This window comes from Pygocentrus nattereri, chromosome 23 (assembly GCF_015220715.1).
Source record: "Pygocentrus nattereri isolate fPygNat1 chromosome 23, fPygNat1.pri, whole genome shotgun sequence".
Taxonomy (NCBI): Eukaryota; Metazoa; Chordata; class Actinopteri; order Characiformes; family Serrasalmidae; genus Pygocentrus; species Pygocentrus nattereri.
In genome coordinates, this window is record NC_051233.1 from 32,994,578 (window position 1) to 33,020,794 (window position 26,217).

Here is a 26,217-nt window from a genome sequence, read left to right on the forward strand (position 1 = left end):
TATAATAATAATAATAATAATAATAATAATAATAATAATAATAATAAAGTGCAGATGGAAACTCACTCAGCTGGAACTATTACTACAGAAAGTTTGATCAACTTAGAAAACACACACACACAAACACACACACACACACACACACACACACACACACACACACCAGGACATGGTTCGAGCTTACAATCTGCAAATATTACCCTCATAAACTTGTTTATTAGTTTATTTCGATCGTCTACATGAACTTCGGCTACATTTTACAAATTTGGCCCAAACGTTCAGCACATTACTGCTGTCAGAAGAAAACCTTGTACCTACAAAACGGCGACTTTACAGCAGAAGGAAAAAACATACTTTACTTTTAATGCAAGTCAATGGAACCAGAATTTTTCCAAGTAATTTTGAGCCGTTTCTTTTGGTCCATTCATCATGAAATTCACGCACAATATAAAGAACGACAGGCACTTTTAAATTAGGTCAAAAACTGAAAAACAACAAAAACGGTGATGCAAGGTTGTGGCGACAACAGCGATATGGTGCAGTGAGAGAATAAACGAGCCGCCTGTGGGATGAGACAAACTCTGACTTTGAACGTGGCGTGGTTGTTGGTGCCAGACGGGCTGGTCTGAGTATTTCAGAAACTGCTGATCTACTGGGATTTTCACACACAACCATCTCTAGGGTTTACAGAGAACGGTCCGAAAAAGAGGAAATATCCAGTGAGCGGTCAGTTGTGTGGACGAAAATGCCTTGTTGATGTGAGAGGTCAGAGGAGAACGGGCAGACTGGTTCCAGATGATAGAAAGGCAGCAGGAACTCAAATAACCAACCAGAATCTCTGAGGAACGTTTCCAACACCTTGTTGAAAGTCTGACAAGAAGAATTAAGACAGTTCTGAAGGAAAAAGGGGGTCCAGCCTTTTACTAGCTAACTAACTTGTAACTTGTGTGTGTCCTCTTATATTATCTGTACAGGAATAAAACTCTACCTTAAGCAGCTTAAACATAATATTAAACTTTAATAACTGAAAAACTCCACAGAAAGCACTGCTTCTTTGGGTTTCTGATGGTGTTGTAATGTGTTTTTGTTTTTTGGTTTAACTGCTTGGCAACGTCTCCCTTCCTGAACAGTAATATTGCGACACATACAACCAGAACAAACAGTCGCTGTTCACATCAGAGATGTTATAAATGAGGAAAGAGGCCACTGGTCGAAATATGAAACGTTCAACTGTCTTTGTCTTTGTTTACATGGCACCATCGCGCCGTCCTGCTGCGCATGTGTTCCACTGGCCTGAAACCGCCGGAGCGAAACTGCTGGTGTAAATCTGTGGCTCTGCTCAGCTGCTCAACCGACAGATTCAGGAGATCCTTTGTCCCCAGAACCATCAGGCTCCTCAACTCTTCAAGGGGGGAGGGGCCTGAATCTGAATCTCATGCTCATCCTGTGTTTCTCTACTGATCTGCACGTATAGACATAGTGCACTTTCTGCATACCTCACTGTGCATCTTGCACATCTGGACATTAGACACTTTATTGGGTTCTATCTATCTATCTATCTATCTATCTACTCAGGAAGGTGAGCAAGTGATGGGAGGCAAAGTGGAAGATAAAAATAGGAAGTTAGATTGGAAGAGGAGAGAACTTTGGGCCTGGTTCTCCTCACATCTCCCCACGTCATTTTTGACCCCTTAAAATCTCAGGCTTATTGCTTACTAAGGCATATTATTGACTAACTCTACATGGACTTCAGTGTGAACTGGCTGAGCTGTTCTTAGGTTATAGAAGAGTGTAATACAACATCCCCGGCCGTGTGAGGAGTTACGCTCCACAGTGACTCCACCAAGTCACTCATCATGTCAGGTCATATGACTTCACTCAGTTATGGTCACCACCACCATCACGGACAATCATCTTGACCAAGAACTTTAACATATCCGACTTTACAGTAACATCAGTCCCGCTCTTTTCCACTTACCCTCACTCCTTCTACAACAGTGACCTCCCGGTGACAGTGACTGCTCAGGCCGCTCAACTTCGAGATTAAGTCCCGTTCACCTCCAAACCTGTCGAGATCAGGGGTGTCGGACTGGGTTCCCTCCAGACCACAGCTCTGCAGAGATTAGCGTTTTCCCTCTTCTAACATTCTGAATTCATCTCATGAAGGCCTTGCTACTTCGCTGATGGGCTTGGGTTTGGTGTGTTTAATGAGGCAGTGCGTTGAACTTGGCTGAGCTTTGGCTCACAAGGAACCCAGTTTGGCACCTGTCCTGCAGACCCTCATCTCTGACATTTGTAGATGTGATAGAACATTGTTAGCAGAACTGAGTCAATACACAGAACCTCAGTGATGCCCATCACTGGTCACAGACGAGGCCCCTCATACTTCTTCCATTTTTGTCCAAAACCATAAAATGGGTTGTTGTGGCCCAGCTATCGGCAGACTTTAAGAGGAACAACCTTGTTGACACTGATCAGTGTGGATTCACACCACTAAAACTGCCCAGTCACACTTTTCCCACCCGATTACTAACATGCGATACCAGCACTGCACATTATAAGGACATATGGAAAGTTTATCATGACTAAAAAGTGTTTGGAATGCATTTCAAAAGCAGTGCATGATGACTAAATTTGTTAAAATGGTATTGAAATGTAATCCTGCATATTTGAAAGCTTTATTCTATCATAGTATTTAATCATATCATAGTATTTTTATTTTATTGACCCATAAATTAAAACTAGTTTTTATCTGGCATTTCGGGCCACTTCGGGACATTTTCTTTTTCAGGCTCGGGTAAGTTTTGGACTTATGTAGTTCAGGTCAGGTCAGATCAGGTGAGGACAGGGCCATTTTTTTTCTGGCTCAGGTCCAGTTTAAACTGAGAACTTGTGCTTCGAGTTGGACTCAGACAGGAAGGCCTTGGTTTGTATTTTTATTCAGGCCAAAAATTTGAAGCCCCAATTAAAGATCTACCACCTGCAAAAATCGGAGGTGAAAATCTTTGGTGCTTGGCACTCGTGTGGCACTACTGAGGATACGATTGTACAAGTAGTTGGAGGCGTCTGAGACTGTTTATTACCACTTATTGGGCCGTTACTTCACTTCTACAGAACTTCTGTGGGACATTTTTGTCAGTCAGTTTAGTAGAAAACTTTACAATCTACAGACGTAATAACTGTGTACCAGTTATATTGCACCTTTGTCACACATTTACTTTTACAAATATTAATCTCATAGGGTTATAAGTTAGTTTTAAGCTTAATTATTGACATTAAGGAAAAAACCTGACATGACATTAGACCGCTCGCCGTCTTTATCCTACTGAACAGGTTTCTAGGCCGGGTCTTGGAGGATTTCCTGCATATCACAGTCAGTGCAACTGGTAGTTTCTGCACACAGCTCATTCCGGCCTGAAGATATATGCAGTTAAATAAAATACATTTCAAAAGAATAACAACACTCAAAAAATGGTACTCAAGTACAGTTAGAAGGTACTTCTGCTTCTTTAGGTCATTCTCCATTCAGAGACGATACCATGTCACAAAGGTTTTCAGGGCCTAAAAAGATGCTCAAAATATCAGGTTCAGCTCAAAAAGTCAGAATGTAAATTCGCACATTTGAGCCCAGATTAAATAACTTTTCCCTCATGATTCTCTGATTTTTCTTATTTTATCCTGTTTCATAGTCGCCCTGCATCTGTTAAACAGCCCCCCCATAAAACCACCTTTTAACTTTGAGAAACATTTAAACTATTGTAGTATAAAACAGTATTTTTAAGAGGTTTAACTTGGGGAATTTGTATAAAACAGATTCATGTTTACTTTTTATATCATTAATGTTAAAAATGTGTTTAAGAATAACTTGTCACAGGTTTTGGTCACTGGTGCTATCAGGACTATTATTCTACAATTTAACAGTATTTTCAGCTCTATTAAAGTCCATTTTTTGGGCCGAGGCCGATCAGAGAAGAAGCGACTCGAGGCCTGAGAAGGCGAGTCACACTCGCTCACTTTTTCATTCATTTGTTAATAATGTTGTTTATCAGGCAGCTCAAAACTTTGTGTCACCAGTGTTTTGTGCTTTAATGGCTGGGTAATTAAAATTTAGTCAAAATAATCTCAAATTATCATTTTTATTACTGATTTAAAACACACAAGGTCAGCTGATCAGCCGACGAGTCAGCCAATTTACAAAATCCTCAGTTTTAACCAGAACGTCACTGGAGTCGCCGTCACTGGAGTCGCCGTCACTGGAGTTACACCACATTCATACAACAGCAGTGACTGTAAACATGCTTGGAATTAAACTCCTTTCTTCATATATGATAATAGGAGATGTTAATGGACATATTAAGAATATTTAGATTTCAGATGAAAGAAACTGATTTTTAAAAATCGAATCTCTTAAAAACAAACAAACAAACAAAAAAACAAAAAAACAAAAAAAAAAAAAAAAAAAAAAAAAAAAAAAAAAACACACCACACACACACACACACACACACACACACACCTACAGTACAGTACTTCTTGATGACCCCACTGTGTGTTCATTGTTTAATTTCCAGAGCAAATGTCCTGTTTGCCAGGGTAGATGGGTAGAAGGGTAGAAGGGTAGCTGTAATTTAGGCCTGGGATCTGGGAAAGATGAGGAAGCCACTAAAACTATTGCGGAAGAGGGAATCGTCATAAAGCATGTAGTTTTCCGGGAGACGAGCGTAAAGCACATCTCCGGCCTCCAGCTCCAGAGTCAGAGCACCTGAAACGTGCCTCGCTTTGCCGTCGCTGTTGTATTCGCCCAGATGCATCAGGTGTCGATCGTTTTTGTACAGATTCAGTCCCATATTGTTGCTGTCGCTGTTGTACGCGGCTGCAGTGAATCTGATGTAGTAGACCCCTCTGACTGGAGCGGTGAAGGCGCCTGCAGTAAGAGACAGACGGGAATTATGGGTTAAGGCACATACATAAGCCATATAACTTTGTGATATTGTTCAGAATTATAAATATTCTGTGCATCTTCATTATGTATAGCATTGCTCATAGCATGTCAGTGGGGAGCCCTCAGGACAGGCTGGGTCTTTACAGATTTCAGAGAAGTAAAAAATGCTTGTCTGTAATTTTTAACAGGTATTGTAACAATTCTCTTATTCCAGTGTTAGGTTTTGGTTAGAAATATAAAGGTTAAAATCCTAAAAACACACAACCAAAAATTGTCTAATTGCTGTGTTTATTTCTCTGTGGTATCTAGGTAGATACAGCCATGCTGCTCTCCCATTGGTTAGGACTTCAGGAGCTGGACTGAAGGCCTTACACTAAAATTAACTGCCAAGAAGAATCAACCAATCACACTGTGATTTACAATGTCACTCTAGGCCCTCTGGAAGTTTTAGATAAGGCGCTGACTGTAAACACGAGCCGTATTCTAACCGGGTTTCAGGGAGTTGTTAGAAATGGGAAACAGCTGGACAGCTGGACTCTTTACTGAAAGATTCACTGAAAACTGATGCATTCAAACTCAAATATATGCTAATGTCCATCACTAGCCTCAAATAAAACACATGGAATGTCTTGTATAAGCTTCAAACCCAAACCTAGACTAGAAGAGTAAAAGATGCTAACATTGTGTTACAAACCCCATAGGGATGCTAGCAGGAATTAGCATCATCACTGTTCACCACTGACACATGTGCAGTAAATCAATCAATACACCTTTTAATTGTCCTCTTGCATCGTTTGTCTTGATAACATTACCTGTGTATGGGTTATAAGCACCTCCAATATTCGTCAAGACTTTGCTGTAGATCAGAGTGGACTCCGTGTTGACTGGGCCCATCTGTCCAGCAGGTAAACCAGCGGAGAACGCCACCTTTGGCATTCCTGTAATTCCAGGACAGAAGCAGAAAAACGGAATGATGCCCATATACACCATTCAGGCCCAGTCCCTTTCACACATTGTCCCCACCACCTAGCCCTACCCCTCCGTTTTGCACGCTCACGTCTGGGTGTGGGGTGTCCCGATTCTTGTTGAGGCAGAGGGGTGGGGCGAAGTGTTGGGGCTAAGACAGATGGATGAGGGGGGGAAAAAAGGAAAACTGGCAAGATGGAGCACAAGAGACCAAAGAAACCCACAAATGTGAGAATTTTCTCTTAAAAATAACAACAACTCTTATTATCTAAGCTGAATGTTGTTTCTTTGTATTATGGTCCTTTTCTTCAGGAAAAGCATTAAAAGAAAATCACTAACAGTAGCTGATCTACCTTTAATAGCTCTATTCTCTGGGGTCGAGACCGAGCCGAGTCTCGCTGGAACGGGTCGTGAATAACGGCCACATGCAGACATGCAGCCATATGCAAAAGTGTGAAAACCTACAGGCAAATTACGTTTTTGTAAAAATACGTTGAGATTTTAGTGCAGTTTCTACTAATTTGCTGAATTCAACATATCAGAGAAACAAAGTAGAGATCATGCCATGAAGCAGATAAGGCAGGAGAACAGTGGATAAAAAGCCCGAATTGTGTATTTACCTGAAATCTCAATCCTCAGCTTTTCCAGATCCCTCTTCATGGCTGAGAAGGCACCAAAAAAAAAGCAAAAAGCAAAGCCTTTTAAATTCTTCAACAGTGATATCCTATAAAATGCTTTAAATCCTTATCATCAGAAGACCAGCTCGTTCAGAAAAATCCAATCTGTAGCTTTTTAGTATTTATTAGAATTAGAGTTGAGTGGTTTGCTGATGAGGTTCCATAACATCTCAGCATCTTCTGTTGTTCCACAGCAGCTCACAGCTCCCTTGCTTGTGCTTGGAATAAAGAAAACCAAGATCTTCAACACCTGTTCTATCAGAGTGCCACTCCAGCTAACATAAAAGCTGTGACCATCGCTTACACTTGCTGTAAACATGCCCACTCACCTTCTGCCGTGGTGCTGCAGTGGTCTCAAAGAGGGGGATTTTCAGTTTTAAAGAGTAAAAGAACCCTTCTGATGATGTATGTTGAAGGTCAAGGAAGTTCTGAAAAAACCCAAAAGCTACAGGGCAGAAACCAGAGGGCAGATATTCTTTCCCAGTAGCGGGCTAATAGGAAAGGAAGCTAGACAGCTAACGTTACTGCTAGAGAACATCACATCTAGCCAGAAATTCACCATCGCCTTGCCTGTGATTGTGTAACGTGTTTCATAATGCATGCTGGGTACTGTAGTGAGAGAACACAGATTTACAAAAACATGGAAATCAAAAAAAGCTGTCAATTGATGAGGCAGTGATGAGGCAGTGATGAGGCAGTGATGAGGCAGTGATGTGCTACACAGGGTGAATAAGATTCATCTGAATTCAAAGCACCACATTTTACAACTGAGAGGCGCCAAAGGAGCCAATCACAATCCAGTTGTAAGAGGGGGTCAGAGTTTCTGACCGTCAGTGGAAAATGGCCCCTTCAGTCAGAGGAGATGAGCCCCCTGAGCAGAGCGTTCTGCGTTCTCCACGTCAATAAGAGTGAACCCGTCAGAACCGTGCAGGGTGATGTTCGTGGGCAGTGAAGCTCCAGCAGCTCAGAGCGTTCGGCGCTGGCTCCACAGCACTGGATGATCTCGGAAATCCCACTGAAAGAGCCGTGAGAGCGGCGACGCCCGACACGCTCAGTCCAGTCTGGGATGGGTTTGACTGTGGAGCTGAGCAGGACTTGTAAAATTACATAAACTTTATGCTCATTTAAAACATCTACAGTTCACTGCATTAAATCTGTAATGACTGACAAGAGAAATAAATAAGATGAATCTTTTTGAAGTCACCCTCTATAAAATAAGATCGTCTGACTGCCTCCCTAACAGCCATGTCAGTCACTGAACCTAAATGATTTTGATTCGGCTGAAAGGCTTCCGTAATGAGATTTTGGAAAACTTTGCCATCATCCGACGTTCCAGGTTTCTCCCCCCAGTTTATTTACTAGATCTCTTACCTTCATTCTCTTTCTTCAAGTTCTCCATCTCCTTCTCATGGCTTGCGAGTCTGGCCTCCAGAGCTGTTGTGGGCAAAATACTCAAAATGTTAGTGGGTTCCTCCACGATCTTCTAGCCCCTTTTTCTCCAGGGTATATTTTGGTTTGTCCGTCTGAATTTCCGTGACTACACTGTAAGGCTAATTATTCAGTAACTGCATGAAATAAATGTACATTCTTATTTATTTATTTGTAAAAGCCCCTCAAATGAACAGAACATGTGTGTAGATCATAAAACATCACTAATGCTTCCAATTTACTGCTGAAAGCCAAAAATCTCCGCCTCTCTTTGTGTTGTTCTCTAAAAGTGATGTTTCCAGAGCAGATCACTGAAGAGACGACGTCTGTTTATAGTTTAGAGCCCAGATTTGGGGAAAAACGGGTCGACTTTCAGTAGAAAAACAAACTGAGTTCAGCTTCTTTTATTATAAGGGTTTAAAATGACGTCACCGTCTATTAGACTGGAGAGAAGAGCTACAGCCTCACATGACGCCCAGCTTCTGAATGGAGCTTATGGAGTATGAACGTTATGGAGAACATGAAGTGAGTTTGGAACCAGAGCATAGGCAAGTTAAAATCATCAAAAAAAGTCTGGTAAATATATGGTTTAAATATATGGTTTAAATATATGGTTTAAGCATATTAAGATTGGTAAAAGATCTTTTTTGCCTATAGCAGGGGTCGCAACCCAAATGATAAGAGCCATTTTGTCCCATTTTAACAAAAAACAAACTACCTTGGGAGCCAAAACATTGTCTGTTTTATTGGTGTAATGTTTGAACATTTTGGCAGTAAATATGTCTCAGTATATGCCAATATCGGAGTATAGGTTAAAAAATATAACAAATTAACCAGAATAGTGTACTTCCTGAAGAAAATGCAGAGGGATTGTGCTGCATAAGCGCTAAGTGTTCTCTAAGGTGTTTCTAGGCAGTTGCCATGGCATTAGATGCGTGTACTCACTGGTTAGAAGGTTGCCAAGTGGATGCTAGTTTTTATTGAAAAGGAAAAGGAATCTATGGACCAAAGGATGAAAAAACGACACGTAGAGGAGTGCAGGTCAGTTTGGCTGTGGAATCGAGCTTTGGGACCTTCCCTGAGTGAGCGCATGCAGTTTTGTGGGTCAGTCAAAGGAAAGTATATGGCTTTTTTGTGGGCCCAATGAATGGACGTAAATGGCAGGACCAAAGGATAAGAAAATGACAGAGGGGTGCAAGTCAGTATGACTTTGGATTAGAGCTTGGGGACCTGCCCTGAGTGAGTAGATGTGCTTTGGTGGCTGTCAGGACAAAAGAAAAAGATTTGAGCTTTGGGGGGTGAAAATGAATGGGACTCTACGGGAGGAATGAGAGATATAAAATAAATAAATAAATAAATAAATAAATAAAAAGACAAACAGAGGAGTGCAGGTCAGTAAGGCTGTGGATTATTTCTTGCAGACCTGCCCTGAGTCCTTTGGGCTTGTATGGGGAGCGAAATGAATGGAAGTCTATGAGAAACGAGGGGCTGTTTGTACAAACACTGTACATCAGATCAAAAAGCTTAATATAAGTACAGCATTCCCGATCAGACCAAAACATTTTGGAGTCGGAATGCTGTTGATCTCAAAAACTGCAGGACGCATTAGTGGACAAAAATCAGGCAAGAGAAGACAAAGAAGAAGGAAGGATTAAAGGTTCATTAATCAGCAGTTCTACATTAACTCCAGCATTTGAGACCATTTACTGTTAAACTGTGTTGAAGGATCAGCAGAGCTTTATTTTACTGTAGAGGAGGATTATTTTATTATTACCTACTAATCAGTTTCTGCTGTGGAGCCACAAGGGGGCAGTAAACGGAAATGCATGTTGCCGACCCCTGGCCTACAGGAAGGGAAGGCGAAATGCTCAAAAACTGGCTGTGCAAAAGTTTGTACACCCCTTGATACAAGTTCACTGGGAACTACCTTGCAACCACCTGGGATAACCTAGCAACCACCTACCAATCACTCTTGCAAACCCCTAGAAACAACCTCAAACACCATAGCAACCGCCTGGGAGAACATCAACTGCCTAGCAGTTGCAGTCTAGAAGTCACCTAGTAACAACCTAGTGACTACGTAACAACCACTTGGGAATTATTTAGGTCTTGTTAACAAGTTTTAGATGAGCCTTCACAACGCACTGCGTTTCAAACCTGTTTCAAAGACGGTGTCAGATCTCACAGCGGAAATGAATTCAATTTTATTGACTTTTCTTTGAACTCCAAAGATTGTATGAGTGTGTAGCTCACCTGTGTTCTCTTTCTCCATGTAGCTCACCTTCACCTTCAGCTCTGCCAAAGCAGTCAAGGGTTGATAGACCAGATCTTTGAGCTGCTTCAGTTCATCAGAGCAGTCCTGAGACTTCACTGCAACCTGCAGGCTGCTCTGCAACAGCATCACCAGAGCGACAGCGACAGCAGCGGTTCTCTCCATCTGCACGGTTTCTTCTCTCTCAGAGAAATTCTAAATCCACACGACCCATCAGCTAAAGAAGTTTCTAAACGTGACCAAAGTTCAGGTCAATGATTAACCTCGCAGCAAACCAATGAGTGAGGTTAATATTTGGCCTACTGAGAATCCCACCAACCTAGCAAATGCATTTATACTTGTAGGCCACACAAAATGATGCATTTCAAAGGGGAACTCCAACAATCTTTCTAAATTTCTGCATAATTTAGTGTTTGAGATGTAAACAGAGTCATACAGTGTGGTTTCACAGCATGTAGAACATAAAGATTGCCTATCCTCCGCTGCAGCACTCACTACAGTTGCAAACTGCCTCTGGAAGCAACATCAGCACAAGAACTGCACATCAGCAGCTTCAAGAAATGGGTTTCCACGGCCAAACAGCTGCACACTAAGACAGCCTAAGAACAATATGTGCAATGCCAAGCGTCAGCTGGACAGGTGTAAAGCGCCGCCACTGAACTCTGGAGCAGTGGAAAAGTTCCCTGGCATGATGAATCCTGTCTTGCAGTCTGAGGGATAAATCTGGCTTAGGAAGATGCCAGAATATTAACTACCAGAATGCACAGTACCAACAGTAAAGTTTGGTGCAGGAGGGATAATGGGCTGGCGCTGCTGTGAAGGGTGATGCTAAAGCTGCAGCTCACAAGACATTTTACACAATAATGTGCTTCCGGTTTTGTGAGGAAGAGCCTTTCCTGTGCCAGTGTGACTGAGCCCCCCTGTGCACAGAGCAGCTCCATAAAGACATGGTATAATGAGTCTGGTGTGGAGGAACTCCAGTGGCCTGCAAAGAGCCCTGACCACAACCCCACTGAACATCTTTGGGATGAACTAGAACGGAGATCGCAAACCAGGCCCCCTCATCCTCATCCTCAATAAAATATTGCTCTAGTAACTTCCAGGCTTTTTAAATGAAATTGATGTGAACACCTGCATTCATAGCAGGCTCTACAGTTACAGACTGTAGTCCATCTGTTTCTCTGATACTCTGTTCTTCAGTGGCCAGGACCCCCATGGACCCTCACAGAGCAGGTACTGTTTGGGTGGTGGGTCATTCTCAGCACTGCAGTAACACTGACGTGGTGGTGGTGGTGTGTTAGTGTGTGTTGCCTGGTCTGAGTGGATCAGACACAGCAGTGCTGCTGGAGTTTTTAAATTTTATTCCACTGGTAATTTGCGACGTTATGACCAACAAGCCAAACTTCAAACTCATTTCAATAAATTGATTTTAAATCTAAGCAACTTTTACAACTGTTCCTACTCGCAAGGAATAACAGGAGCCCGGACTTCATTAAAATGAATCATTTAATAGATTCAATATATTATTATACATGTACAAAAGAACAAGTATAGAAAAGTGTAATGGTTTCGTTTTGACAGACGTGTGGAATTTCTGCTTTAATTAAACAGCGAGGTGGGGGTGGGGGTGTGGGTTTGGGTGGGGTTTTAGTGCTGCCATTTACAAAAGCTTAATGTTGCATGTTCAAGAGCATCAGCGCTGCACATCTCGCGAAAGTGCAGCAGGGATAATACTGAACATAGCCTGGGTTAAACCTAGCACGGGAGGCTCGACTCGCCTCCCGGAGTAGCTTTTATTCTCTTCACTATTTACGCTGCGCAGGTTACACGACGCTAGTAAGCAACTCTTATTAGCAAATATGAGAATATTTATATAGAATGTACCTGTAATACTGAATAAACATCGATAATCTATAAAAAGGAAAAGGGCGTCGAAAATACTGCAGGTTAGCACTGCCAGGCTCCACGTGCCCAACCGGGAGGCGATTCCGAATGCTGATGGTGGACGAGTCTCTTACTTCAATCGGAAGTGAAAACCCTTCAAGACGTTCATTCAGCCGCCTTGAACGAGGAACGCCGCATACATTCTTCGGCACGCTTGCGTACAGTTTGATCTATTGCTTTATCCGTTAAAGTTATATAACTGATAAAACTGCCGTCCGGTCAGCAGACAGATGGACATACAGCAGTGTGGCGGACAAGCTCAGAGCAAAAGCTGCTACAGTTAAAGATAGTGGAGTGCAGTTAGCATGACATGCTAACTACACCCACGTTCAAGGCCCTTACACACCGAGCGCAATTCATCTACGCGCTTCATTCATACGTCTGTAAATGAATTGGAACGCGTGCTTACGGTCGTGTGCAAAAGTGTGTGCACCCCTGGTCAAGTGACGCAAGATAAAATGTGGCCACACAAAACACGGCCTGTGCAATAATATGGTGCGTTTTACATTTTATTTCTCATTTATTTGCAATACGTTAAATTAAGGAAAGAAAATGTGCTTTCAAATATTTTAACTTATGTTCACTTAGAAAATCAACACGTTATAATTTGACTGGGGTGTTCAAACTTTTGCACAGAACTGTAAGTGATATCACTTTTTTTTGTGACCTCACTGTTCAATTCTTGCTAACTTTTGCAGGCCACATGAGCGCCCTCCGCCAGTCACTGTTGTCTCTGCTGTTGGCATGGCAACAACCAAGCTGACGGATCGGCAGTGTCCCAGCAAGGAGAACTTTTTTTGACCAACATCAAAATTATTGGTTTGTCTTCAGGTTCGTCTTGCGTGGACGTCCATCTCCAAAATCAGCTCAAAGTTTCAGTTCCTAAAATTTTTAAGTCCGTTTGTGTGTCCAAAAGGGAAAGTAGCCTTTTGAACGTCACCGATTACCTGTTTAGAGAAGAAAACGAAACCTTTGTTATAAATATTCGAAGATATTCTGCTGGTTTGCTTGTTTTTTCTGGAAATTATTTGCGTCACATTCTGAGTTTTGGTGTCGAAAAAAAAGAGCATTGTGTGTTTAGAACATTTCCCATTTTCTGCGTTGTGGTGGTCGTGCAATTGACTTCAGTCATTCTTAAAGGGACACGCCAGCCAGACTACGAAAAGCCCTTCTAAGGATGTCTCCTGAAGGTGGTAAGGTTTCCTAGAGGGTCACGTTACCATGCACACATGTGCAGCCTTCGATATTTATGATTTTTTTTTTTTTTTTGCTACAAAAAATTAAGCCAGATAGCCAAGGTTACTGCTAGGAAGCAAGAAAACAATTCGAACAGCCCGCAAAACTACACCCCATAGTTGTTACAGTTTTTCAACAGCTGCTCCCACCTTCAAGACGCATCATCAGACGGGAGTTTTCCTAGTCTGTCTGTCTGGAGTGCCCCATTAACAATCGTTCAGGTTCATGCTAACTGTAGGTTTACGATTAGGCTTACTTGGCTCAAGAATATTGCTTCAAGTAAAAAGAAAAAAATTAACATTTTATTCTGAGAGTCCACTGTAGATGCTTTGTTGTCTCTAAAGGCTACATATTTTATATATTCTTTGCATTCGTATAATTTTTTTTATGGATCAAAAACAATTTTTATGACAATTTTCCAACCTCGCTTTATCCCTTAGAATTAAACCGGCTGCTTTTTGTTACTGTCCTTTTAAGATGGATACATGCAAATGAGCTCCATTGCAATTCCCTGCCCTGTATTGTGCCTCATTCAAAAAGCAGCCCAGGATGAAACCCTCCTTCTACTTCAAGGTAAGTGGGTGGGGCTGGGTGTATGTATAGGAGTACGTAGGTAAATGTGTTGGTTTTTGTGACGTCACAAAAACAATGAAATCCAAATGTTTATACAGCTTAGTTTCCATATATGGACTTTCTGGACTGCTGAGTGAAAATATTTTGGAAGTTAATCCCAAAACTGACCAGAGAGCAAGTTAACGATGAACGATCTATAGTGGAATCTCAAAATAAAGTGTAACCAATCAAATAAAAATAAAATAAAAATAAAAAATGAATAGACCTTCAATGTGACAAAGCTGCTGGATTCTTACAATGAGAACTTCGGTATCACCAGACAGATCTGAAAGACGGCTAACAGAACGAGAACAGTCTCCATCTCGCCACTATGGTTAGATCTATGCTTTATGTACAGTATATTAAAATTAATAATAATAGTAATAATAATTATCAGGTCCCAATCTTGCAACAAAAGCAGCAGTAAAAGGGGCGTCAAATTCAGTCAATTAACACAAATAATAAATCTCGGTGCTTGTGTTTGATCCGAGAGTGTCGGGGGTCAGCCCTCGCTATGTCCAGTAATCTCTCAGGTCAATCCTTCACGGGTCATGGGATGTGCTTCAAAAGGTGGGGTGAAAAGGACAGTGGTTCCTGGACCCTAGTGCAATCACATGATTGGTCTTCAAGCTTCCCTGATTGGTCGCGGAACCGTAAGGTTGTGAAGGAGGGAAATAAGGCTTCCTATTGGCTAATGCTCATAATGTTAGGTGTGACCAGGACACAGATGGAGACTACAGCATTGAGTTGTTGCTATAGCGACCAGCAACACTGCATTCCCTTTACAAGTTGGAGGAAGACGGCCACAAAGTCCTTCACCTGCGTGCCTGAATGTGTTTTCTCTATAAATAACGCCTCATGAGGGACTATTAGAAGTGCGTGTGAAGAAGTAGCATCTGACCTCAGATGAGTTACATTGGCGTCCGAGTGCGTTAGTTGATGATATCACACTTTTTTTGTGACATTCTTGCTAACTTTTGCTGGCAACATGAACTCACTCCACCAGTCACTGTTGTCTCTGGTGTTGGCATGGCAACAACCAAGCTGACCAAGCTGTGTCCCAGCAAGGAGAACTTTTTGATCAACATCAAAATTACTAGTTTGTCTTCAGGTTCGTCCTGTGTGGAGGTCCATCCGGCATGGACCGGCAACACGCTGCATCCCTTACAAGCTGGAGGAAGACGGCCACAAAGTCCTTCATCTGTGTGTCTGAATGTGACAGTAAGGTTTCTCTAAAAATAACGGCTCATGAGGGACTATTAAAGGTCCGTTTAAACAAGGAGCATCTGACGTCAGATGAGTTACGTTGGTGTCTGCGCGTGTTAGTTGATGCTCTGCAAGGGGTCAGGGCTGTCCAGGTCTCTGTGGAGCGTACTGTCAAGTTGAGGTAGATTTGTTCTGGAATATTCTTCGTACCATTCCTGTAAACAAACACACAAAGTGGTAAAAACCTGGGGCTGGATTCACAAACGTGTCTTAAAGAAAATCCTCTTAAATGTGATGTGATTTTTCTTCATTTTAAAGTTACGAGAAATTGTTATTTTTCAAATAACTTAGACCAGCGGCAAAGTGACGAAACCAGCAGCTTACCCGACCTACAGTGTTCTATTGCTTTTATACAACCGTTAAATAAATAAAGTAAAAAATGTAAAAAAACTGGGCCGTGAACGCAGCGTTTAATGTTTTAATGTTCAGTTCCTTAACGAGCAGCTTGTTGCCATGTCAGAGTAACGAGCTCCGCCCACTTGCTGCACAGCTGGCAGTTCGTTCTCCAGCTCCTCACACTAAATTCCCAAATGGTCGTCACCACTGAGCAGCTTTTTCAGTCGGCAGGTGTGACAGAAGAACAGCTGAACAACCTGGAATCGGCCAGAAATTAACCCAACACCATTCGCCAAACGTGTAGTCTGATCATAAAACTGCTGCAATATCAAGTTTAGCTCAGTTTTGTCCATTTTTGTCAGATCAATATTAATGTTTTTTTTTTTTTTTGTTTCAGCCAGTCTGTTAAAACAATATTTTGTTTGGCGAATGGTTAAAAAAAAAAAAACGTACTTTATCAGTTCACACGATGGTCTATGTGGGCAAATCAGAGTCAAAGGTTATTTCATTAACAGCACAAGGGTTTTTCTTGCCGTGGGGCAGTGACAGCCGTGGTATATCGTGGATTTTACAACGGCTTCAAACAACTCAGCCAATTAGATTTTAGGACCGTAACCAGATGATGACATACATTCATTGGTCTTCACCGTCTTAGCAAACGAAACAAAATCGTTCTTTAGGTTCAAATTTAAGAAGAGATGAATGTGATTAACCGTAATAAATTATTAGAGTCATGTGACCTGGCGAGTTAAAAGATACACAACTTACCCAGGACCTTTTCACACTCACACCACTCACAATGACGCCTAGCACTAACCTGGATCTCTTCTTCGTACATCTTCATGCTCAGATCACTTTTAGTCCGTGACCTCCGGCCCAGGAACACTAAACTAGAGTGCTGGGATAAAGGGAAAAGCAGCGTTACCCAGCATGCACCACAAAGGGAACATTCCACACAAAACCTTCGCTGTATTATTATAAAGTTACAGGACATTTAATGTGTTCATTAAAAAGTTAATGTGTATATGATTCACTATACATGAGTGCGGTCTCACCCCACTCCTCTCCATGGCAACACACATTTCCTGTAGAGAGCTGATGCTGGTTCCAGCGAGCGAGTGCTTATAAAGTTCCAACGTCTGCAAAGCTTCAGCACGAGTGACCTCCGCTTCGAACACGATACCCTTCTCATCTAAATCAGAGACAGTTTTATGAAAAATATGACCAGAAAATGTACTATTGCTTCATATGCAGTACTGTGCAAAAGTCAGGAAGAAACGGTAAAAAACCTAAAGTACTTAAAGTAAATTACTCAAAGTTAATTACTTAAAGTTAATTCTCTTCTTGTTATTTCTCTTTTTCATTGCTGTCCCTTTGATGCTGCAACACTGAGAACTTCCCCAGTGTGGACTAATAAAGGACTCTCTTATCTCATCTTATCTTCTTATCTCATCTTCTTATCTCATCTTCTTATCTCATCATTTATTTAATCTGCAGTCAAAACAGCCCTTAGGAACAGATTATATACTCAATAAGATAATCCACTTGCAAAATGAAGAAAGTTGACTAAAAGACTAAATAGTTTCGATTAAACCCTCCAGGGAAAATGTGGCTCCTAACAACCACCTGGAAGAGCTGGTAGACCCCAAACCTGCCCCCATCAGATAAACAGCACTGAAAGCTTTGATCTCTGAGAGAGAGGAGAAGATCAAGCTGCTTCAGATCTGAAAACATCCACAGGTGTTTCTGTCCATCCTTCCACTGTGAGTCTGAAAGGACGTGTAGCTGATCAAGAAGAACCTCACTGAGAAAAGGAGACGGACACAAACAAAGAAGCTGGACGATGGACTGACCACCCCAGAGTCCAGACCTCAGCACCACTGAATGGGTTTGATCCCTTCAGAAAATCATCAATCAGCTTCTAAGACTGAACTCTGGAGGCATGTCTGCAGATTCTTTGAGGAGCTGAAAGACTCCTGAGAAGAACGGAAGCTGGAATAAAGGTAAAGAGTGACTCACTGAAAACGTGATATGATAGCATATTTAGTTTTTGAGGCTTCTGTGTTTATTTTTGGTTAAATATATATGTTTCCTACATTTTCATAGAAACAGGTAGCCTCTGACTTTTGCACACTACTGTAGGCACCATTTGCATAAGCACTGTGACATCATAACCATGAAGGGTCCCTAATAAAATACACATGACTATAAAGGTCTCGGTTTCGGTCGTCGTTTTCTGCACTACTATATTGTTTGGACGGTCCTTGTACACCCTACTGTGGGCAGTTCCTTCAGATACATGTGCGTTTTTATTGTATTTAAAAGACAAAATTCTCAATTCTAGCAAAATAAATTTAAGATTTCATCACAAATTGACCTTTTTCCAAAATGAAACGACTGTTGTGAAGGGAAAATTTGACACCCCTGATAAATATGATATTTAAATTGTGTGCAGAACCTTCCGGGTCGTCTAGCGGTTCTCTGTTCTTCCGACTGTAGTTCATCCGGAACACAAAGGCGTCAAGGATAAAGGCCACAATAATCGTCATGACAACCTGCAACAGAACCAGACTGAAATGTGTAAAATCAAACACATTTGCACAGAGAGAAACACACACACACACACACACACACACACACACACACACACACACACACACACACACTCACCATGGTGACAATGTAGAAGGTCATGAAGTACAGTCGGCTCCAATGCGTCGTCTGTGATGTCACACCTTCCTATATGACACAAGCAAATTCTGATCAAGTTATAGCAAAATCATATTTTCTATTAGACTCTACAATTATCCAATTATCAATTAGGTTCAATATTTTGTAAGCGATTCAGTTCAACCACATTAAGATTATCTTTCCTTTCATTAAAGCAGTAGTTTGGTAAAAACAACCAAACTTACAGTCTATAACTGTTATATATGGTGCTAACTGCAGCTCCAGGGCCAAAACTAAACAAGCAAACTTCTCACGTCAAACATGTTTTGGTTGTCACACTGTAACTACAACTTATCAAAGTTTCGAGTTGAAAACTTTAATTTCTTGAAACACTGATTGATACGTCATAATAATGACTTCAAGATGAGTTATTAATCTAAAATCCTGACATTAAAACATATTTTAATAGTCATTATTCTGAAAAAATGAGTAATCTGATCGTTCCAATGTTTAAGAAAATAATCCATTATTTTGAGATACTACGTCAAAACCTGGACTTGCTGCTCTCAGACACATAGAACGTCACTGACTTCTGCTAAAATTCAGCACTTATTTAAGGCAAGAAAACATCCAGAGACGCTTACCATAGTAATGTACCAGTTATTGACGACGGTCAACTCGAACAGGGTCACTGCAGAAACGGACGAAAAACATCAACTCGACTATTGCAAAGTTCAGAGTGTGAAAGCACTCATAACAGGTCTGTGTGTGAAGACGAACCAAAGCTACTGAGAATGTTGTTGAAGTTGTTGAGATAGTAGTACCCCTCCTCCAGGACCGTGCGGTTGCCGATGGTTACGTTGATTTGGCGATATGCATCAGCAACTGTACTTGTACTGAAAGCAGCAAAGACAATTACAGCATAAACACCTGCCAGCATTTTAAAATGATGTAAAAAAAAAAAAAATAAATAAAAAATAAAACAACAAAAACAGAGATAAGGATCTTACTTGCAGCAGTTGGGATAGATGACGTCAGCGAAAAACTCCATCCCGACGATGGCGAAAGAGTAATAAAAGATGATGAGAGTCAAACCTAGACTGGAGGGAGAAAGAAGGGAAACAGAAAGAATATAAAACGAGCTCTGAAACAGGACTAAAACTGAACGTAGCAGGACTGGACTGTTGGTAACTGAGGTCAGACCCACCTGGCCATGCGTGGGAACAGCTCAAACATGGTGTCCAGCACGTTCCGGTAACGCTGCTTGATTTTAAACAGCCTGAAAAGGAAGAGAAAATATGGAGATCACAGGATGGTGACATGTACTTGTGGAACGCCTTCGCGTTTCACTGTCTAACAGATTTAAACTAAAAACTACAGAAATATGAAAAGCTAAGGTGTTCCTATATTAATCCCAGGTGGATGTTAAGATATTTCTATAGTATTCCAGGTGGTTGCTGAAGTGTTGCTAGGCCATTGTTATGGAATCCCAGGTGGTTGTTAAGGTGTTGCTAGGCCATTGCTATGGTATCCCAGATGGTTGCTAAGGTGCTACTAGGTCATTGCTATGGAATCCCAGGTGGTTGTTAAGGTGCTGCTAGGCCATTGCTATGGAAGCTCAAGTGGTTGCTAAGGTGTTGCTTATTCATTGCTGTTATCTCAAGCAGTTAATATTAAGAGAGTTAAGATGCTGCTTAATAAAAATAACTCATTTCTTTTTGTTCTTTAAATCACATCATCATATATATATATATATATATACACACACACACACACACACACACACACACACACACACACACACACACACACACACACACACACACAACAAAAACAACAGTGCTACCTGATGATCTGGTTCTGTTATTTGTTTTTCAAAATAAACACTTATTCATTGGCTTATGTAAAATCTGAATATGAGGTATGACTTATCACTTTAGACTCTGTCAAGAGAGAATCATGATGCATCTTAGACGTGATTATTTTTGCCACTCTAAGTTTGAAGAGAGTTGTGTTAATAAAGAAAACACCTACCGAAGAAGCTGCAGAGGCCTCAGCACCACGATGAAGTAGAAAGGCTCCATCTGGAAGGCCAGAGCAATCAAACCCAGAAAGGCAAAGACAGTCACAGAGAAATCAAACCTTGGGAAGAAAACACAAGGACAGCACATGAACGGAAGCCTGGGTGTCCGAGGGGGACGCGTCAGGGTCTGTCAGTGTGTTTGTGCTCTTACAGGTTCCAGCCAGAGCTGAAATAAGCGACTGGGCCGAGGCCAGTGATCTTCAACAGAACCTCCACGCCATAAACTACAAAAGAAGACGAGCACAGAACAGAATGACTAACAAATTAGAAAACAATCACTTATGTATGAAATCTGACTGAAGTCATCTCTGGTCACATTAAGTCTAAGTCGTCACATTCAACTCATCTCTTTATATTTGCAACGCTTTTTAGATCAAAGTGCTTCAGAAACCAATATCTTCCTTTTTCTCTTAAATGTGTTTTTGAGAAAGATTCTAAGAAAAAGTCTACGTCAGATTCAGGACGTGTTCTTAAACCGCATAATTAGAGCTCGGCAATGTGGCCAAAAACGTCATCACGATAAACAAAACTCAGACTCACATCACGATAAACGCCAAAAATCATTATTATTTTTTTTCAAGTTTGAAGGCTGATTTTACTCCTGGGTGGTCAGTCGCTGTTTTAAACTGTCCTTTATGGTCAGAACACGACAAACACTCACCAACCAGTGGAACATCTCACAGATCTGTCATGGGACGGTGGGAGAACGTGTCTGGTGAGCTGTTTTTATCAGCTGGAAAAGCACAGCTGCAGTTTTTGTAACAGTCGTAATTGAAGAAAGAAAAGATTATTTTATCTGTCTGGTGACGAGACTCGGCTTTCCCGCCATCACGCTAAACGAGCGGCCAATCACGGCGCTGAACGGTTCGGTTTCTCAACAACGTGAACTTAGTACGACCAGCAAACATCAGCTGGCTCTGCAGGTCAGTGATGGATCAGACCAGCTTACTGCCTTCAGTCCTACCACATCCCTGTCAGAGCACATCACAGTCCTCAGACACCAGCTAGCAGACGGCTGGGCTTCTCTACAGTAGCCTGAGGGGTGAACCGCAAGATCAACACCAGACAGAGTCCAACTTTTAGCTACGTTTAAACCGAAAGCGGTGCTTCTGGGTCTCGTTTGACCTGCAGTATCATCAGTTCGCCGTGTTGTCTGATTGACGGAGCTGCTTCAAGTTAGCCAGCTGCTAAAAACAGCTAGCCTGGAAAGATACTGCGCCCCCGCTTTCCAAAGCCTCACAGCTTCCTCAGTTTACTGTCGTTTAAATCAGGGCTGTAACTCACATGAACCACTTCTTACTCTCACTTTCGCTGCTTGGGAACGCACGAATACTGGAATATGACCGGGAGCTGTGACAGGGCTGAAGCTGTGAGTATCAGACGTGATTTAACGCTGATAAAGTTTGTTAGGATGTAGGGAAAGATGTGAGTTCACTGCAGGACAGTTACGCCACTGATCTCGTCACTCAGATTCGGTCACAGGAGAACAGATGGCCGGTCACTCCACTCAAACAGGGAACGTATAACCCCACGTTTGATGTTGCTAAAGTATATTGGGGGACCCATTTTACTCATCCCACCCCTTTTTAAGATCAACAAATAAAAACATTACCACTGCACAACAAACCAATCCAACCAGAAAAGCTGAAAATCAAATTAAGCTTTGAGAACACATTCCTTTCAGTGTGTTTGGCACTTATCAATGCTGTTGTCCTGCAGCCCTTCATCATCGATAAGTTTAATATAGTTAAACATACATAGTGGCTTGTTCCAACCCAGGCTTTAGGCACGTTCTGAGAATTTAAGACCCCCATTAGTAAAGAATAACATATTTAATAAAATGTTAAACAAGTCTTCTTACTGGTCATTGTTTACCTGTAATGTTTTGAAAATGTAATGATTTTTGCTGAATTTCCAACAATAAAAAACAAGTATTCTGATTTTTGTCATTAAAAAATAAATTAAAAAAACGAATAATTATTAGAATAGTTATGATATAGTTATAATAATTATATATATATAAAATTATTATAACTATATAGTATACTGTAATACAGTAATATAGAATATATTGAGCCTAGCAATACTCCACCTGAGCAATAACAGTAAAATAATCATTCAAAAAGCATTATACATCAAAGTAACTAAACTGAGTTATAATTACCAAGAGTCAGACTTACTTGTAAGGAAGACGATGTAGTTCCATGGTACTTGTTGAGACCAGGAAAAGTCACCTGAGCAAAAAACAGAGTATTTTACACAGTCCTCCAAATGGGAAACGGAAACTGAAACTGAAAAAGTCTTGATCTCTTACTGTTTAACATGTTGGTCTCCACCAGAATCCAGACTCCATTAACTGCTACAACAATATCTGCACAAAGAAGAAACCTTATTTCCTTAACCCCTTAAATGGCCACGGCCTAGTGGCAGGCCCAAAGCTTTATTACATATTTATATATCTCAGTTTGCACTGAAGTCACTCATTACTGAATAATAAGCCTTATGATGTAGTAAGTTTAGAATTTTAACAGGTTAAAGAGACTAAAGAGCTGTGACTGTGCAGGAATCACACTGCAGCCTGAGAAAAGCCATAGTTTGCTGCACAGGAAGCTACATTGAAAATGACCAACTAAATGGGTTACTTTATGGATGGTTAAGTACAGTAAACTGCTGGGAATGCTAGTTGGCGTAGGTTAACTTCAGATTAGAGAATATTTCGATATGGCATTTTAATATATTGCCACTTTCCAAAGAAAAACATGCATCTTTTTTTGATTATTACTTTTCTACATCATTTGAGCCTGAAAGCTGCTCTTTACACTGTGTACATGACTCGATCAACAGACGTGCTGGAATAAAATCACTTTACATTAACTTACATTGAGAGTAAAGAATATTTTGGACATCACCTGTAACTTTAAAGTGTTTTTTTTTTTGGGTTTTTTTTTTTGGACAGTGACTACAGGCAAAGCAGTTACTTAGCAGTTTTGCTAACATACGACATTTCTGAGTGTTTCTATTGGTCCATCCATTCACTCAATATGAAGGATGGGTGCTGTTTACAAATGGTGTAAAACCAAAATGAAAAAATGACATTGAGGTTTTGATCTGACAACCATAATGAATAAACCAATTCTTATGACCAAGAACCTCAGATAAGACCACACTAGCAAATTTACAGTACTTATACTTGGCATGCAGGACTGCATACAGAATTTACGTACAAAAAAACCCCAAAAACTTACAGATCGCGTACTGAAAAGCTTTGGACTTCACCACAAGATTGATCCCTGTGGAGAAAGAAGTAAAGCAGTCTATTGATGCGTACTCTTACATTCTATTCTTTATAAAACAATCGATTAAATTACTTCAAGATTACTTCAAAACCGTGACAATCCAAATGCAGATCATGTGAAAATGATAAACCGTGTATAGAAAAGTCTGTTTAAATGTAATAGAATAAAAAGAAACCTTTGAAAATGAGGAAGGCCGTGTGAGGAAGATCATCAAACCAGTGTTCCCCACTACGCCGCGCCTAGCATACATATAAAAACAGACAAATCAAATCAATTGAACTGAAGGAAAATGAACTTAAATCCACGAATTGTAATTCAGTAAAGTACTGTGCAAAAGTAAAAGACCCACTGTTTCTTAAGCGGTCAGTTAAAACAGCCATTAAGCAAGAATTATTCATTTGCCAGATGTTTCTGAGGTGGTTGGATTTAAGACCATCCACTTGTATAAGGAAGGAGAACGTTTTGGAGAAAAGTGATTAAAAGCTGCAGAGAAAATGGGGCTCCTAACAACCACCTGGAAGAGCTGGCAGACCCCAAAACTGCCCCAATCAGATAAACAGCACTAAAGCATTGATCTCTGAGAGGAGAAAATCAAGCTGCTTCAGATCTGAAAACATCCACAGGGGGTTTCTGTCCATCCTTTGAAGAGAAAAGGCAACAGACCAAAAACATTTGCACTACAGCATCAAAGCTGCGCACCTGAGGTTTTATAGACTTGGCAGGAAGTTCGTCAACCAAACAAACTCTACAGCCATCAGTCAAGCACGGAGGAGGATCAGTGCAACTTGAAAGGAAAGGAGGTGTAGAAGCATCTAGAACTGGTGGTTTGGTTTTGAGTGAAATCACCACAAAAGCTGTTCAAATTCTGAAGAAATTCATTCTAGGGCCAAATAATGACCACAAGCAAAGCGCTGAGATGACCAAAACATATTTATCAAACAAAGAAGCTGGTGTTTCCAGAACAATGGACTGACCACCCCAGAGTCCAGACCTCAACACCACTGAATGGGTTTGGATTATTTCAGGAAAGGATCAACCAGCTTCTAAGACTGAACTTTGGTTTGTCTGCAGATTCTTTGAGGAGCTGAAAGTGAGTCTCCTGTAAAGAATGGAGGCTGGAATAAAGGAGAAAAGTGGAGTGCAATATGAATAATTTACTTACTTAATAGCTGCTTGGATTGTAAATTAAATGTAAAAATAAATAAATAAATCATGGTTGGTCTCTGATTATCGCACAGGACAGTATAGAGCGACCCCTTTAATACAGAAGTATCTCCGAAATATTTGTGGTGTACCAGTGTTTACCTTCCATTTCAGGCCCATCACCTCATAGATCTTATAAAAGTCCTGGAGGCTGAAATCCAAAAAGAGTAAATAATGCAAAATACATGACTTTCATCTGAATCAAGCATAAGTGTTAATACACATACATACACACACACACACACACACACACACACACACACACACACTCACTCACCCACCCATCAGGCATAACATGACCACCTCCTCGTTTCCACGCTCACTGTCCACTTTATCAGCTCCACTGACCGTATAGCTGCACTCTGTAGTTCTACAGTTACAGACTGTAGTCCATCTGTTTCTCTGATACTCTGTTACCCTGTTCTTCAGTGGTCAGGACCCCCATGGACCCTCACAGAGCAGGTACTATTTGGGTGGTGGGTCATTCTCAGCACTGCAGCAACACTGACGTGGTGGTGGTGTGTTAGTGTGTGTTGCGCTGGTCTGAGTGGATCAGACACAGCAGTGCTGCTGGAGTTTTTAAACACCTCAGTGTCGCTGCTGGACTGAGAACAGTCCACCAACCAAAGATATCCAGCCGACAGCGTCCTGTGACCACTGATGAAGGACTAGAAGATGACCAACACAAACTGTCTCTGACTTTACATCTACAAGATGGACCAACAAGGTAGGAGTGTCTAATAAGTGGACAGTGAGTGGACACTGTCTCGGTGAGGGTCCAGCGTGTGTGTTCGTGCACACCTGAGCATGGTGGTTCCTGACTGGTTGAGGGCCTTGAAGGTGAGGAAACGGTCGCGTGCGCTCATTCGTGGTCGATAGAAACGTAGCAAACCATCAAACTGTTTTAGCGAGACTCCATCAGGCCTCTAAAACAAACACAGAGCGCAAAGTCAAACGTATTTATGTGACTGAGGAACAGAACAGAATTAACGCAGCCGGAGCTTCCGGAGCTTCTGGAGCTGACCTGACGGCTAACCAGCAGCTGGAAGGCGTGTTCGATGGCGGAGCGCTTGTGCAAAAGGAGGGACTTGAACTTCACCTTCTCCACGCCGTTAAAGGTGTCGAAGACCACAGCCAGAAGCTGCACACAGGAAAAGAAACCAACCAAAATAAACAAACAAACAAACAAATAAATCGAACCTCTCTATTTAATTATACATTTCAGATTTTTAAATTTATTAAACATTATAAAATATTTAATCTCCAGTCAAAACGGCCATTAAGCATA

The 26,217-nt window shown here is 41.3% G+C and overlaps 2 protein-coding genes across 3 annotated transcripts in view; both read right to left on the bottom strand.

Annotated features, from left to right (window-relative positions):
* Nucleotides 1-4,483: 4,483 nt before the first annotated feature.
* LOC108443775 (complement C1q-like protein 2) lies at nt 4,484-10,812 on the bottom strand. The gene is made up of 5 exons (XM_017724631.2): nt 10,265-10,812; nt 7,955-8,017; nt 6,527-6,568; nt 5,753-5,878; nt 4,484-4,922 (listed from the first exon to the last, which is right to left on the bottom strand). Exons 1-5 carry the CDS (start codon nt 10,446-10,448, stop codon nt 4,627-4,629), a joined length of 711 nt encoding a protein of 236 aa, XP_017580120.1. The 5' UTR covers nt 10,449-10,812; the 3' UTR covers nt 4,484-4,626.
* A 2,668-nt stretch (nt 10,813-13,480) lies between these two features.
* The window catches only part of tpcn1 (two pore segment channel 1), a 31,648-nt gene continuing 18,911 nt past the window's right edge, over nt 13,481-26,217 (bottom strand). For both annotated transcript variants that reach the window (XM_017724613.2, XM_017724612.2), the window contains exons 9-26: nt 25,954-26,070; nt 25,731-25,855; nt 25,032-25,080; nt 23,902-23,965; nt 23,676-23,720; nt 22,745-22,801; nt 22,611-22,664; nt 20,582-20,654; nt 20,382-20,489; nt 19,555-19,626; nt 19,358-19,447; nt 19,128-19,243; nt 18,992-19,038; nt 18,348-18,416; nt 18,136-18,232; nt 16,733-16,869; nt 16,495-16,575; nt 13,481-15,496 (exon numbers count right to left, since the gene is read on the bottom strand). In XM_017724613.2, coding sequence (XP_017580102.1) covers nt 15,398-15,496; nt 16,495-16,575; nt 16,733-16,869; nt 18,136-18,232; nt 18,348-18,416; nt 18,992-19,038; nt 19,128-19,243; nt 19,358-19,447; nt 19,555-19,626; nt 20,382-20,489; nt 20,582-20,654; nt 22,611-22,664; nt 22,745-22,801; nt 23,676-23,720; nt 23,902-23,965; nt 25,032-25,080; nt 25,731-25,855; nt 25,954-26,070 — 1,500 coding nt within the window. In that variant the 3' untranslated portion in view covers nt 13,481-15,397. The remainder of the gene's footprint in view (nt 15,497-16,494; nt 16,576-16,732; nt 16,870-18,135; nt 18,233-18,347; nt 18,417-18,991; nt 19,039-19,127; nt 19,244-19,357; nt 19,448-19,554; nt 19,627-20,381; nt 20,490-20,581; nt 20,655-22,610; nt 22,665-22,744; nt 22,802-23,675; nt 23,721-23,901; nt 23,966-25,031; nt 25,081-25,730; nt 25,856-25,953; nt 26,071-26,217) is intronic.